General features: G+C 34.4%; 1 protein-coding gene across 1 annotated transcript in view; it reads right to left on the minus strand.

Annotated features, from left to right (window-relative positions):
- The window catches only part of LRRC49 (leucine rich repeat containing 49), a 128,023-nt gene that overhangs the window by 90,373 nt on the left and 19,965 nt on the right, over nucleotides 1-17,685 (minus strand). Inside the window, 1 exon segment of the mRNA XM_015597741.2 lies at nucleotides 13,788-13,931. Coding sequence (XP_015453227.1) covers nucleotides 13,788-13,931 — 144 coding nt within the window.

Genomic DNA, 17,685 nt, shown 5'->3' on the forward strand with positions numbered 1-17,685 from the left:
GATACCACAGAGTGACAGTAATCAAAATGGCATGGTATTGGCAGAAAAACAGACACACGAACCAATGGAACAGAATCGACAGTCCAGAAGTAAACCCAAATTTATACGAGCAAATAATTTTTAACAAAAAAGTCAAAAACATACAGTGGAGGAAGGAAAACCTCTTCAATAAATGATGCTGGGAAAACTGGAAGGCCACCTGCAAAAGAATGAAACTAGACTGTTGTCTCCCACCACACATCAAAATTGACTCAAAATGGCTTAAGGACCTGACCATAAGACCTGAAACAATAAAATGCATAGAAGAAAACATAGGAACTGAACTCAAGGATTTTGGACTTAAAGAGGATTTTATGAATTTGAACTAAAAGGCAAGGGAAGTAAAAACTAAAATAAATGAATGGGACTACATCAAACTAAAAAGCTTCTGCTCAGCAAAAGAAATCGTCAACAAGATAAAGAAACAACCATCTGAATGAGAAAATATATTTGAAAGCAACACCTCCGATAATATCCAAAATATACAAAGAACTCATACAACTCAATAACAACAACAACAACATAAAACAAATGATCCAGTCGAAAAATGGGCAGAAGACCTGAACAGACATTTCTCCCAAGAGGACATACAAATGGCTGACAAATATTTAAAAAGATGCTCAATATCGCTCGCTTTAGGGAAATGCAAATCAAAACCACAATGAAGTACCATCTCACACCTGTTAGAATAGCTATAATCAACAGGACAAGTAATAACAAATGTTGGAGAGGATGCAGAGAAAAAGGAACCCTCATACACTGCTGGTGGGACTGCAAATTGGTACAGCCACTATGGAAAACAGTATGGAGTTTCTGCAAAAAACTAAGAATTGATCTACCATATGATCAATCCCTCTACTGGGTATTTACCCCAAAGACTTGAAACCCATATCCAAAAAGATATTTGCATATAGCAGCATTATTCACAGTGGCCAGGACATGGAAGCAACTGAAGTGTTCTACGATAGATGATTGGATAAAGAAGTGGTGGTACATATATACAATGGACTATTACTCGGCCGTAAGAAGAGATGAAATACTGCCATTTGCAACATGGATGGACCTCAATATAATCATGCTAAGTGAAATAAGCCAAACAGAAAAAGTTGAAAATCACATGATATCACTTATATGTGAGATGTAAACCTAAAAGCAACAAATGAACAGGACAAACATGGGCATGGACTATAGACTAGTGGTTATCATAGGGTAGAGGGGTAGCAGAGGAGTGGGAAGGTAGTCATGGTAAAGGGGGTCAAATATAGTGGGGTAGGGGAAGGGTGAAATGAGTTTTGGGAATCAAATATATGGTAACTGAAAGAAACTGGACTTTGTGTGGTAAACACACAGTAGAATATACAGATGTCAAATTATAATGTACACCTGAAAGTTATGTAATTATATTAACCAATATTACCCCCAATAAACTTAATTTTTAAAAAGTTTTAAAAAAAGAAGTAAAAAGAGAGGAAGCAATATTTGAAAAATATAAAGACTCAGAATGCTCCCATAATTAATGAAAGATATGAATATGCAGATTCAAGAAATATAAATGTCAGGTATGCTAATAAAATTACCATAGTTATTCAAATCTAAGATATCATCTTACAATTATTTTATGTAACACTTGGTGAAAATAAACTTATTATTAATCAATAATAAAATAATCTATCACTTAGAATTTTTATTTCATTATTACCGAAAGAGCTTTTAGATTTACTTAACCATATATTTTTAATCAAATATCATTCTTATGCATACATAAAAATTAAGCAAAATAAATTTATAAAATAAATGAACTTCCAAAATATCTACATTTATTATAAGGCTACAGTAGTTAAGACAGTGTCCTTAGGAATAATGGTAGACAAATAGATGGAACAGAATAGAAGGTCCAGAAAAAGACTCATTTGATTATAAGTCAATTTCAACAAAGATGCCAATTCAATCCAATGGGGAAAGCAAGATCTTTTCAACAAAAGGTGATGGAGCAAATAGATATTCCTATGTGGTAAAATTAACCATGACCCCTACCTCACACCATACATACAATTTAATAAAGATGGATCACAGACCTAAAGTGAAAGGTAAAACTATAAAACATGCAGAAGAAAACAAGGAACATAGTCATGATATTGGGAAAGGCGAAAACTTCTTGAACAGCACAAAAAGGCACTAATGATGAAAGAAAACAAATTTATAAACTGTACTTCACTAAAATTTAAAGATTTCACACATAAAAAACATTGTTAAGAAAGCGAAAAGGCAAGCCATGCAGAAAATACAGTCAATACATATATCAAACAAAGGAACTGAATCTACTACAATTCAATAATAAAAAGGTAAACAACACAAATTTTTTCAGGTGGGCAAAAGACTTGAATTGAACTTCACAAAAATGTATGTTAGAATTGCCAATAAGTACTTGAAAGATGCTCAACATCATTAGTCATCAAGGAACTTCAAATTAAAACCACAATGAGAATCATAGAATCACTAAAATTATAAACACTGTCAATGTAAAACATTGGCAAGGATGTAAAGCAATTAGAACTCTCATTTATTGCTAGTGGGAGTGTAAAATGGTATAATCACTTTGTAAAACTATTTGATATTTTCTAATAAATTTAGACATCCACCAACCTTATGGCTCAGTAATGACACGCTCATACATTTACCTAAGCAAAATGAGGGTATATGTCATAGCAGTTTTATTTGTAAAAGCCAATACCTGGAAATAACCAAGATGCCTATGAACAGAAGAATGAAAAACCAAATTGTATATTTAAATAATGAGTACAATTCAGGAATTAAAAAAAAAAAAAACTACTGATGCAAAGAACAGAATGGATGAATATCAAAACATTATGGTTAGTACACAAAAGAGTATATGATATATATATATATAAAATTTTGAAAAATAGGCAAAATTAATCCATAGGGAGAAAAGTCAAGAAACCTCTGGAGCAGACAAAGGCACTGACTAGAAAGAGACCTATTCTGTATATTTTGATATTGGTAAAACAAAACAAAACAAAACAAAAAAACCACCAGTGTTATGGTCTGAATGTTTGTGTCTCCCTAAATACATATGCCGAAAGCCTAACCCCCAAAGATGATGGTAACCCCCAAAGTAGGAACCCTGAGAGGTACTTAAGTCTTGAAGGCTGAGCCCTTATGAATGGGAATAGTGTTTTTAAAAAGAGTCTCTGCAGAGATCTCTAGCCTCTTCCATTAGGTGAAGACACATTGAGAAGGCACCAGCTGTGGACCAGGAAAAGGGTTCTCATCAGAATGCAACCATTCTACCACCATGATCTTGGACTTCTTAGACTCCAAAACTGTGAGAAATAAATTTCTGTTGTTAATAAGCTACCCAATTTGTGGTATTTTGTTATAACACTCTAAACAAAGATACTGGCATGAATTATTCACACAGCTTCTCGTTTTGAAATTTATTTAATCTGTTCCAAAGAGTTTGCTCAGTTTCTCCTACCTCCAGTTGCATTGGTTGGGACGTGATAAGAAACCTCTCTGAATCTATCTCAGTAACAAAGTGTAACACAGCCTCGCCAAACATGGTTATCTTCCTTTTAAAGTATTTGATTGTTAATTAGCAAGAAAATGTGGAATTGCAGTCATTCCTCCAATAAAAAATGTTCACTACTATTAAACTTATGTCTTTGTTGTTCTAGTTCCATGCTTTTTAAAATAATGTTTCATTTCAATGCCAAATCATGATGTAATCTTTTAAAATATATTTTGAACAGTGATTAAATTCAAAACATGTTGTACCAACAATTAAAATAACAATAGTATAAATAGTTATTAACAAGTTCACATATATTTAGGCAATGAAATTGCTGTAGCCCATCCAATAGTGATTTTAAGGTGCCATAGATTATAAGACATATCCAGATTTCAGTGTTGTTGAAATATGGAAAAATGTGTGTCCGAAATTAGTGAAATATGGTAGTTCCAAGTCAATATGAATCACAGTAAATCTGAAGGAATTCAAAACAAAATCCTATAATGTTAAAAGCAACGAGAGGAGGAAAAAGATCACCTGTAAAAAAAATGATACTAGACAGTTTAATGACAATAATAGAAAGGCAAAGAAAATACAATACGAGCTTCAAACGACTGGAGGAAAAATAACTGTCAATTAAGTCAAACTATCAGTCAAGAATAAAAGCAAAATAAACACATCATTAGACAAAAACTGAGAGAGTTTACTACCACCAGAGTCAACGTAAAGGAAAATTTTCTAAATTATATATTTTGGGAGGAGTGGTAAGCCCAAACCAACATGTGAGTGAATCCAAATAAGCACTGACTGAAAACAACAGTAATTATAACATCTAATTTTGGGAGTAAAAAGATCAAAAGAAAATACCAGGCAACAAAAACATGTAAAATGGGAGGGGGTTATGGGTTAAAGGATTCTAAGGCCCTTATTTGAGAAGAGGGTAGGAACGTATATTAACTATAATTTAAGTCAAGGGTGTATTTTAAAATGTTAAGAGTAACCATTAAAGTGAATAAGAAATAACAGCAAAAACACCTTCAACCTGAAATAAGGCACAAGGAAAAAAAAAAAAAAAGGAAAAGCAGGAAAAATAGAAAGCATGAGAAACATTAAAGTGAAAAATCTAAATATATCAGTAATTCCAATTAGTATAATAGAAAAAAGTCTCTGGTTAAAAGATTCCCAGATTGTAAGTTGAAAAAGGAGTCATGCCTTCTTCAATTTCTTTCAACAATGTCTTGCAGTTTTCAGTATACAAGTCTTTTACCTCCTTTGTTAAGTTTATTCCTGGGTATTTTATGCTTTCCGCGCCCTCCCCCCCCCAATTATAAATGGGACTGTTTTCTTCATTGCTCATTCTGGTAGTTCATTCTTAGTATACAAGAACACAAAAGATTTTTATATATTAATTTTATATCCTGCAACTTTACTGTATTCATTTATTATTTCTAACAATAGAAATTATTAGAAATAATAAATGAATAGTGGAGTCCAGGGTTTTTTATATATAAAATCATGTCATTTGCCAATGGTGATGGTTTTACTTCTTCCCTTCCAATTTGGATTCCTTTTATTTCTTTTTCTTTTTCTTGCCTAATTGCTACTCAACCATATTTTAAAAAAGATGAAATATTGTCATTCATGACAACATGGATAGCTCTTGGAGGTATTATGTTAAGTGAAAAAAGTCAGAAAGAAAAGCACAAAAACCATATGATTTCACTCATATGTGGAATATAAAACAAACAAACGAAAAAAAACTAAACTAAACAAAAACAAACTCAGATACAGACAACAACTTGGTGATTACCAGAGAGGAAGGGGGTTGGTGAAGGGCAAAATGGTACAGGGGGTCAAATATATGGTGATGATTCATGCCCACACAGGGACATCAAAAAAAATATATATATATATGGTGATGAGTGGAAACTAGACTTTTGGTGGTGAGCATGCAACAGATATCGAATTATAATGTTGTACAACTGAAATTTATATAATGTTTTAACTAACACTACCTCAATTCTTAAAAAAGGGGGTTGTGCATTCTTTATAAGAAAAAGGTTGAGAATTAAGAACTTAATATGATTCACTAAGAACTCAGCATCGCTTCTGCTGATATTCCTGCTCAAAGTACATAACCTGAAACTAACCAAGAGGAAACATCAGTAGACAAGCCCAAACTGAGGGACATTTTACAAACTAATAAACTAATAGTCTTTAAAAATGTCAATATCATGAAATACAAAGAAAGACTAAGGTACATTTCCAGATTAAAGAAGACTACTGCCAGGAAGAGAAGCCCCCACAACCTCTGGCTGTGAAAACCAGCAGGGATTGTGGCAGAATAAGATGGAGGGCTGCGAGAGATGCAGGTGTTCCTCTGAAAGGGCCCGTACGTGGACTTACTTGCTGATGGACTCACTCGTTCTGAGCTCCAGTGTTGGGGCAGCTGTTCAATAAGTACCAGGGACATATAGGGAGACACTGAGTTTTCAGGCTTCAGAGAGAGGGCTGGAAGGGTGGCTTTCTCTCATACAGAAGTACAGACAGTATCCATTATTCTTCTGTTGAGCCCTCTACCTTCCCATGCAGCCGCCATATCTGAGTCTCCATCAACCTGGTTAACACAGATAGCTGCACTCAGGTAATTCCCTGAGACTTTGCCTCTCCCAACTTGTGGGCCCACCCAAACTGCCTCCAATGGTTTATTCCATACAAATGGCCTATCTTGGCTCACATAGCGGACTTTCTTAAAACTTCTCAAAGACTCACAAAACCCAAAGAAGCAGCAGCTGGCCTCAGTGTGCCCTATACCTCTTGCTGAGCAGCCCCAAGTCCTGCACTAGCAGCAGCTGGCCTCGGTTCTGAGCTTGGCCTCTTGAGGCATCCAAAAGCCCAGCATGAGTGGCAGCCATCTGTGGATAGCTTGGTGACTCTTACTAGTGACCCCAGAAGTGCACAGGCTGCAGCTGAACTTGGCCTCCAGCTGGACCCCTCCCAGGAAGCCTTTGAGCTGGCACACCCAGTTTTCTGCTTAGACCAGAGCCATAGCACCACTCAGGGTAGTATCTGAGGAGGACACACCCAAAGGACAGAGTGGGCAGGCATCAGAGCCCTGCTAAAGTGAATCCTGTTCTGTAGGGTCAGCCCCTCACTGGCCAATCTTCACAACCAATCATCCCAGGGGTCAATTTCTCCCATCAATGTGCAAACAGCAACCAAGGCTCAACTACAACAGAAGGGCAACCGCAACCCACACAAGGGACACACCTTGAGCAGGTGGCCGGGGAAGGCTGTGCCACTGAGCCCCACAGGACACCTACTACATAAAGCTACTCTACTGAGATCGGGAGACTTAGGAACTCTGTTTAACACATAGAAACAGACGCAGGGAAGCAACCAAAATGGGGAGACAAAAAAAACATGTCCCACATGAAAGAACAGAACAAAGCTCCAGAAAAAGAACTCAACAAAATACAGATAAGCAATCTACCAGATGCAGAGTTCAAAACACTGGTTATAAGGATGTTCAAAGAATTTAGAGAAAGAGTAGATGAATTCAGTGAGAACTTTAACAAAGAGATAGGAAACATAAAAATGGAGATGGAAAACATAAATGAAAATATAATATCTGAGATGAAGAGTATGTTAAGAGGGAATCAATAGAATGGATGAAGCTCAGGATTGAATCAGCAATTTAGAGGATAGGGTAGAGGAGGACACCCAATCAGAATAGCAACAAGAAAAAAGAATCCAAAAAAATAAAGATAGTTTAAAGAGCGTCAGGGACAACATCAACTGTGACAACATTCAAATCATAGGATTACCAAAAGGAGAAGAAAGAGAGCAAGAAATTGAAAACCTATTTGAGGAAATAATGACAGAAAACTTCTCTAACTTGGTGAAGGAAATAGACATACAATCTCAGGAAGCTCAGAAAGTCCCAAAACTCAGATGAACCCAAAGAAGCCCATATCAAGACACATCATTATTAAAATGCCAAAGTTAAGGACGAAGAGAGAATCTTAAAAGCAGCAAGAGAAAAGCCATTAGTTACCTACAAGGGAGCTCCCATAAGACTGTCAGCTGATTTCTCAACAGAAACTTTGTAAGCCAGAAGGTCTTGGCACAAAATATTCAGAGTGATTAAAAGTAAGGACCTACAGCCAAGATGACTCTACCCAGCAAAGCTATCATTTAGAATCAAAGGACAGATAAAGAGCTTTCCAGACGAGAAAAAGCTAACGGAGTTCATCACCACCAAGCCAGTATTACAGGAAATTTGGAGGGATGTCTTTAAGAAGAAAAAAATACGTATCAAAAATATGAATAAAGAATGGCAATAACTACATATCTATCAACAAGTACTTCAAATAAAAAAGAATTAAATGCTCCAATCAAAAGATAGGGTAGCTGAATGGATAAGAAAGCATATGCTGCCTTACATATGTTGCCTATAAGAGACTCTCTTCAGATTAAAAGACACACACAGACTGAAAGTAAAGGGATGGAAAACAATATTTCATGATGAACCTAGAGGGTATTGTGCTGAGTGGAATAAGTCAGATAAAGACAAATGCCGTATGATTTCACGTACATGTAGAACCTAAAGAACAATAACAACAACAACAAACAGAAAAAACTCAGACACAGAGGGAAGTTGCGGGGGTGGGGGGGTTGGTGAAAAAGGGGGAAGGGATTAAGAAGTTCAAACAGGTAGTTACAAAATAGTCATGAAGATATAAATTATAGCATAAGGAATACAGTCAATAATATGTACGGTATCAGATGGATACTAGATTAATTGCGGTGATCAATTCATGAGTTTTACAGATGTCTAATCACTATGTTGTACACCTGAAACTAATATAATATTGTATGCCAACTATATTTGAAAAATAAAAAATATTATTTAAAAAATCTGAGTGAAAGGTACTGGGAATTCTTTACACTGTTGTTGAAACATTTTCTGCAATTATGTCAAAATTTAAAATTTTTTAAAGGTTAAAGAATAAAAAAGACATACCAGAAAAATAATAACCAAAAGAAATTTAGTATTAAACTAAATAAATGTTAAGGCAAGAAGTGTTATTAGCTTCCTGATATATACTACATACCTAGAACATGCCTGGCCTATAGCCCATGCTCATAAAATAGTTGCCAAATAAAGGAGTTAGTAATATATATAGTTAAAACATAATGAGAAAGGAACAATTTACCAGAAAATGTATCAATTTTAAACTTATGTATGCCTAGAAACATAGTTTCATATATTGACCACATATTTGGCAAATACATTGATAGTAAGTATTGAGTATAAATACTAACATGGCAATGAAGCAAACCTCAACAAACATCAAAGAACCAATTCCATATAATCCATGTTCACTGGCCATAATGTAAGTAAATTGAGAAGAAATAGCAAAAAAAAAAAAAGAATAAGAAATCCATAACATATCAAAAGTTTTAAATATACTTCTATATAGCACATGGATCAAAGAAGAAATAATAATGGAACTTAGGCAGGAACCCTTGGGCAGGCAGGTTGGGAAAGGAAGAAAAGGAAAGAGAAAGGAAGATCGGGAGCCTCATTCTATTAGCTCCTAGGACATAATAAAAAGTTACAATTATTAAGACAGCGTTATACTGAAACAGAGAACAGCTAAACAAACCAGAGGTCAGGCATATGTGGATATTTAATTTGCTAGAGGGTAAAGGGAAAAAAACCTGTTATTACAATGGGTAAAGGATAAAGCTATTCACAGAAGAGGCAATCTCAATATCAAAAAAGAAAAAACATAAAAGCTATTCAACTTCATTGAAAAATCAAAATAAAATCCTAATGAAATACAATTTCATAGTTAAAAGATTGGCAAAAATTAAAAGGTTTGACATCAAGTGTCACCAAAGATGTGAAGTTAAAGAAATTTTCAGGTAATGCTGATAGAAATGTAATTTGGTACAACCACCTTGATATCTGATAAAGTGAAATAATGTGCATAATACTGGCACCCAGCAATGCTTCTCCCAAGTATCTACGTTAGAGCATTGTTTTTCAAATTCAGATTGCAACTGAATGCAATGCATGATCTTGGATTTTCTTTGCTATAAAGGACACTATTGAGACAACTGGGAAAGTCCAAATGGGATCTATAAATTAGATAATACTATCCTGTTAGTGTTAATTTCCTGATTTTCATCACTGTAATGTGGTTATATAGGAAAATTCCTTGTTTTTAGGAAACACACACTGAAGTATGTGGAGATAAAGGGGCATCATGTCTGCAACTTACTCTTAAATAGTTCAAAACAATATATATGGAAGGAAAGAGAGAAGGAGACTAGTAGATGTAAAGAGAGGGGAAGAGATAGAGAATAATCAAGAGAGGATAAACCAAATGTTCTAAAATGTTATCACTTAAAAATTCTGGAGCTCGGGTCAAGATGGTGTAGAAGGTAAATGCTGTGCTTGCTCCTTTAGTGACTACACCAAAATTATAATGAAACTACAGAACCACCATCATTGGGAGTCGCCTGAGGTCTGGCTGAACAGAAGTCCTACAACTGGGGACATACATAAGAGGTCACCTTGAGACTGATGGGGGGCAGACATGTGAATCGGCCCTGTCCCACAACCACATGTGGTAGTCAAGAAAAGGGAGGGTTATCTGACTGCAGAGCCTGCTACTGCTCTGGAGGAGAAGGGGTCCCACCTCCACACTGCCAAGTCAAGAAATCAGCTCAGGAGGTTGAGACCAACATTTTTTTATGAGATACAGCAGAAACAAATAGGATATACCAGAATGGACTGCAGTAAAAGTAGGTTTTATGAAATGCTTATTTCCATTATTTGTAATGTACCCATATAAATATGTATTTAATGTAAATTTTGTTTATTGCCATAAATTATGGCTAAAAAATGACTGAAAGCCACTGACCTAGAGAAATTGTCATATGTATGCAAAAAAGACATTTAAAAAATGTTATTTGTACCATTTCTTAATAACAAAACTTTGGAAATAATATTACTGTCCATAAATAGAAGAATGAATATTTAGTTATAATCATACAATGTAATACTATATAACAATGAAAATTAGTGAATATTTATCACTATCAAATCTCAAAGCATATGTTAATAAAAGTAACTTACAAAAGATATATATCTTTAAAAGCATGCAAGACAATTACTTTATATTGTTTAGGGATATGTATATATATATGGGAAAAAGAAACAGATACATGGGAAAAAACGCCAAATTCAGAATTGTGGTTACCTCTGCAAAGAAGGGAGGGAATGTGATAAGGAAGGTTTACACGGAAGGCCTCAACTATATTTGAAAGGTTTTTATTTATTAATTTGTGGATATACAAATGGAAATATTACTTCCTATTCTTCTGGGGTTTCATAATTTTTTAAAACGGAAAGAAACCTTATAAACTAAAAAGACATCTGATTTAAAATTTATAAAATTTTCAAGAAAAAGATCAATGATTTAACTATGATAAACAAACAATAACTTTTCTACATCAAAAACATCAGAGAAGGTTTCTGATCAAATGGTGAAATAAGTAATGTATTTGTTTCACGTCCTTCCCAAGATTCAATGGGTGAAGCAAAGAAAAAAAAACACAAAATGAGTAAATCCAAGGAAATGATAAAAATGAGAGTTGTCAACAGATTAACATTTTTGATGAATTTCAGGAATCTAGAAAGCAGATAGAATCTTACTGGAGATAATCCTCAACACTGCAGCTCAGAACTAGTGAGAGAGATGCTGCACTGCAAACACAGCCTTCCTTTCTGACAGAATGCCATCCTACTCCATGCTCCAAGTCAATGCACAGAAAGAGCAGGCGCAGACTGTGGTTAATTGTGGCTAATCAAGAAGATGTGTAATTAAAGGTATGTCGACTCAACAGCTATTCCTGGAACACCGACATACTCACCCACTTCCAGCCCTCTCCCATCCCTGCCATGTACACACAACCATGCACAGAGCAGCTGGCTGAGGAAACCCTCAGCTGGAGACTCAATATCTGCTCTCTAAACAAAACAGAGTATCTTGTCAAGAAAGGATGGAGAGTGTGGGTGTTCTATCTACAGAGACAGTTAAGAACTGCCAAAGGGGAACCAGTGGGGGGGAAAGGAATGGCAGTTTCACCTGGTAAAAAAGATACTAAAGTCCTTTTACCCCCAAACATAGTTTTTTCTTATTTTGGCAATTATGGAGTAAGCCTGCCTTTTCCCTTCTATTCACTGTAAAGAGAAGTCTGTCAATATGTGGAATTCAACAAGTTACATAATCTAGTGACCACTCTAGGGAGAGATGTTATGGTTAAAAAGACCTATTTGGCTGCACAGGAGACCCAGCCACTATTTAACATGGTCTTCATTTAAGGATTACCAGCCATTGACAAAAATCAAAACCATGAAAGGAAAAATAATCAAAAAGAATAAGTGTGATAACTGACTGAGGAGAAAAGATGAGATAATGAAAAAAAAAAAGAATCCTCAGATTTAAAAGTCTCTTGGTTCTTTTAGGAAAAAGATGTTTTGAAAAAGAAATAAGTAAGAGTTGGATAATGTTTCTTATTTATCCTTATATATATACTCATAATTTTCTATAAGTTAATATGCAAGATACTTATGATAATGATACTATATGCATAATGTTTATTAAATCTTAATTTTTAGAAATTCATATAATTTCTTCTTTCCTGAGATGTTTACTGCTGCCTAAGCTATAACAATAATGATTAGACAAAGTACTCAATGGGAAATTCAGTGAGCATTTTCCTGGATATGAATAATGCAATTTCTAAGTGAAAGACAAAATATAGACAAGAATATCTTAGGGCCAATAGATTTCAATACCGCAGTCTACCAAAGCTTTTTGGATTCTTACCATCTCAATGTCCTGAGGACATAGTAAGTCCAGCTTGAGCAGTCCTAGGGACTCAGCAATGTAACAGATTAACTCAATCTGCGTGTCTTTTTAAATAAACAAGCCATTTCTAATACTTAAATCCAATCTGGGGAGAGGACCTGACACAATTTTAGAGGCTCTGGAGTAAATCCATGTCTTGGACAAGGTTCTGAGATTATCCCAATCTCTTAGAAGATATGAGCATTACGTGGCTCAGATCTTCTGGGAAAACTTCAAAATGAAACAAGTCTATACAACATGGCGTAGAGATAAAACATCATCTGTCCCCCAGCCGTTTCAAGCGTACCACTTACAACACACTCAATTATTTACTAAGCAATTCAATATCTTGAAAAAGTTGATTTAGATTATACCTTTAAAAGTACTTAAATGATATCCAGAGAACCTAATATATTTTTTCTATTGCATGAAAACAAAGGAAACCTGTTAAAAGAACAAATGTTTTATGAATCATTAGAAGTCTTCTTGGCCTATATCATATAATACAACTGAAAGCCATATTTCTAATTCTCTTCACATATGCCTAATACAAAATACCTGAGCATTAGTTGTTATTCAGTTGCCAAACTTGAGTAAAACTATAAATCTAACAAAGTTTATCTTCAGAGTTTCAGAGTCACCTTTCTGTAGTTCCCCACCACAATACTAACATTCTTCCTCCTCCTCACATGCCAGTTCTCTTACATTTTTTCTTTTTTCAGAGTCAAGAAGCCAAAAACAATCCCTAGAGATAATCTAGCCCAATGCCCTCATTTTAGAGAAAAGTAAACCGAGGCTGACAGCTAATGAGAGAAAGAGCTAAGACCAGAATTAGGCCTCTCATGCCTTACACAATGCTATTTCCAGTATACCAAGCTGCCTCTTTAAAAACTGCAAGGGATATGATATCTATGCATATCCTCACAGCCCTCAACCTCAGACGTTTTTTTCTCTTCATGCAATAATTCATCAGCTTTCAATCACCAAAAGTCTAATTCTACACCCATGACAAAACAGAAAAGGATTCAGTATACATTTACACTAGCTGATTCACTTACAGATAACACTTCCATTTCGTTTTTAATTTTACATTTATCTTTTAAAATGAAAAACACCTTAACACTTTCCAAGTCAAAAAATTATAAAGCTTAATAATTATACCCACAATTTAAATTCAGAAAAAAACTAAATTACTTTAGATGCTTACTTTGCATAAAGCAATGCTACATTTTTTCCTTTCCTTAAAAGAAAAGCCAGAGATCATATATCGATTCCATTTTAATACTCACCACAAAAGTGATTTGATTGTGTCGTAGGTTAAGTTCAGTTAGTGAATCCAGCCCATTAAGGTTATCAACGTGACTTAAAAGGTTCCTGGCAAGGTTTAAAACTCTCAAATCACACAAATGATTGACATTTTCGATTTCGGCAATCTATTAAAAAATGAGGAAGGGATGATTAGCAGGAATTAATCTCAGATATGTATGTTATAAAAACCTTAAAATGAAATGTAAACTCAGTGACAAGTTTATATGAAGACTTTTAAAACTCGATTTCCAATTTTCTCTGTTGTGGATAATATAAAGTCACTTAACTTGTGAAAATTAACTAAAAAAACATATTTTATAATTTGACTATATTAAATATTTGAAGTAAATTTTATCAAATAATCAAAAAGTCCATCATTTGGGGGCATCTCTAAGTGCCTAACACTGTGCTTGGTCCTGTAAAGGTGAGAAGTATACATAGCACCTGCCAAATAGAAACTTACTGTGAGATCAAGCATAAGCACACAACGTTTTGGTCTAGCAAGACCATCCTCTAAGAGAAAAGACAAGGAAAAGAAATAATATCAAGTTCTCCTTATTAATTCCACTTATACTGAAGCATCCTGAGAGTAGTCAAGAGTCTGAATGGAAAAGATTCAAGGAACTGGGATCACCAGTGAAGGGCAAAAATGGATATTCTTTATGAGTGGAAATGCTTACAGAGGAGACATAATGTTTAGTCAGGGTGCAATATGGTGGACACTGTTTAGAACAAGAAGACCTGAATCATGGAGTATGCACATGTACATAAGGACTGAACTGCAGCAGAAGAGTTTTAGTTGCACAGTAAGGTAAGGGTAAGTAAAAGCTATACCCATGAAGTGATAAGAGCTCAATATGACTTTAAGCCTCATTATTATACTATTGCAAGCATAGAACAATGGGATGAATTTCTAATGACACAGAAGTAGAAGTCCTTGCAGGAGACTTTATCAACCTTTTAATGTAACATACTTACGTAACAATGAGTCATACCCAAACACTTTTGTTCTGAACATTAAAAAAATAAATTCTGCAATACTAGAGATTAATTTTCTTATCTATACTGCCATCAAAACATTATTTGAAATTTTTTATTTAATACTTCAAAGCAGATGTTGGCTAAAAGAACTTTCATTTTTAGATTTATAATCCAGTTTCTATGTCGTTATTTGGAACTTCTATTGCATTTAAAAAATACCATCTGGATTCCATATAGGTTTGAGAAGAGAAACCTATGTATGCTTATTGTAAATTCAATAATATATAAAGGTAACTTCTGATCATGCTTTAAAATTTGTTCTAAGGTTTTTGGTCTAACTAATATAAAATGAAAGTAAATTAAATAAAAATTATAAAAGAAGAAACAAGATTATCAGTATTTGCAGATGACAGAACTGAATAATAAAACTTGGACAAAAATATTTCAAAACTAAATAGGTAATAGAATTTGAAATGTATGTAATCAGTAAAAAGCAAAATAGACACTGGAAAATCAGTAACATCCACATAAGCTTGAGAAATTCTCCTAAAATACTAAGAAAAAATAGAAATAGGAAGAATAAAAGATAAGATGGGGATATGGAAGATAGAGAATATAGATTAACAAACATAAATGGAAAAGCAATATTTAAATATGTAAAATAAAACTTTCCTGAGCTCAAGAAAAATATAAATATATAGAATGAAGGGGCACAATTTTCGTATGACCTGCATAGGGTGTCTTCCCCCTTCTGCTAATAATCCTAGGACATTTCTTTTAGAAAACTACCTTTCTAATTGGCTCTTACAATTAGAATGTCTACATTTTAGAGTTTCCTTTCAGTTTGGTAAGTCTGAAAAGAGACATTGTTAATTCTAATATATGGGTATCAACCTGTAATTTAAAAAAAAAAAATCACTGGGGATATTGTTCAGCTTCTCGGTTTGCAATCAAATAGGCCAAAATCACATGCAACATCTCTAATGGAATAATCTATTACTCACTGCAGCCATGGACAAAGTCACAAGCATCGAGTACATGATAGAAACTTCAGGCAAAGGGTAGTGTAGGGTGAGAGCATGATTCTTGATTAATTAATAAACTTCACAGCAAGAAGAAGAAGAGATGATAGGAATGTTTGAAAGCCCAATTATGGGTCACACAGATCAGAAAGGGGGTCCCAAGACAGACTGCAGAGCTTCTTAATACATCTAGGAAAACTCGATACTGCAGTCTTATTTTTTTTGTCTAAGAGTAACCCAGACTCCTCTATCTGGATAAAGACAACCTTCTTACTCGGCACTACTGAAAGGGCAAATGTCTGCTTTTAGGCTAGCAATGACAGAAAGGGGAAGCTCTCCCTGAAGGAAAAGATATTACTGAAAGCATGAAACAATGTCCAACTCTAAAAAGAAACAGCATCAGATAGTTAAAAAAATAAAAGAAAATTACGTGAATAATTTTTGTATTTCAAACTCACTTCTGTTGGAAATAAAAATGATACATGTTAAAGTAAGCATTTACCAAGAGAACCAATTTTGGTAGATCAAACAAAATCTGTGTTAGAAATTGAGAGTCACCCTCTCAGATTCTTCTGCATTCTTCACTACTCACATATAATCAATTGCTAAATCTTGATGTTTCTACTTTTTAAATATTTATCCAATCTGCCCCCTCATTATGTCCCTATTCTACTATATTGGTTCGAGCCATTATCACTTCTCACCAAGATTATTAGATTAGACTCTCAACTGTTCTCTGTCTCCAGTTTCATCTCCCTCCATCTCTTTCTTTTCCCCAGTCTATTTCTTGAACACTATCACCATCCCTCAGAATGTTTCACATCCATAAACCAAAAACATTTTATTTCACAATGTATGCTAAGTATCATTTTTATTTCCAACAGAAGTGAGTTCAAAAGACAAAAATCATTCATGTAATTTTCTTATCATTTTTTAACTATCTGATGCTATTTTTTTTTTAGAGTTGGACCTTGTTTCATATTGAACAGTTTATCTTCTGACTTTTTAGAAACCTAAAGTCACCAAGACTATCTTTGCTTTGAAATACTCCAAATTTTTGCTTATTGGATTTACATATTTTGAAACAAGACTCAGATCTTCATTTAAAACTTCCTTCTTATTTCAAATTCTTGAGAAATATGTTGTGTGGTACAAATGTTTAGTCCTAATACACAGAATATCACAAACATATGCTGAAATTATAAGGCACATAACCACAGGTCATCGAACAAGGAATTTTTCATCCACGTAATGGTAAGTAATTCCTAGACATAATATACAGATCAAATGATATGTTATTCATTTATCGGGTACACGTATAGATCTTTGGTAATGCCTATGAATTCTTAAAGGTATATTAAAATGTGAAAGTCACATGATATTTATTTCTCATATATACATTTTTAAATAAACTTAAGAAAACATCGCTACCATAAAGTTTCACTTATAGTCATGAATATTTTTTTAAATAGTGGTCTATGAGACAAAATAGCAATTCCTAAGTATGGAGTTCAAAGCCCTCCACAATCTGGCTTCTACCTACCTCTCCAGCCTCATTTCTAACTGTTACTCTAAAGTGTCTAGCAGTAAAAAATAGTATGTTGTTTTTAGTCTCAGTGCTTCTGCATATGATAATCTTTTATTGACAAAACTCTTTAATACCGCTTCCCTTCCATCACCACCTAACTGGGTAACTTCCCTTCTACTAAAGTGACACTAACCAGCCTGCAGAGCTGGACAGTTCCAAGGCCGCCAACACTCCTCCCACAAGGTGCACACACAGACAGACACGCAGAGAGGCTGGGATGAGATTAGAACCTGGCAGATGTAGCCTATCTAGATCTATCAAAGTCTTTATTAATTATATTAGGTTTGC

The sequence above is a fragment of the Pteropus alecto genome, unplaced genomic scaffold (genome assembly GCF_000325575.1).
Source record: "Pteropus alecto unplaced genomic scaffold, ASM32557v1 scaffold38, whole genome shotgun sequence".
Classification (NCBI taxonomy): Eukaryota; Metazoa; Chordata; class Mammalia; order Chiroptera; family Pteropodidae; genus Pteropus; species Pteropus alecto.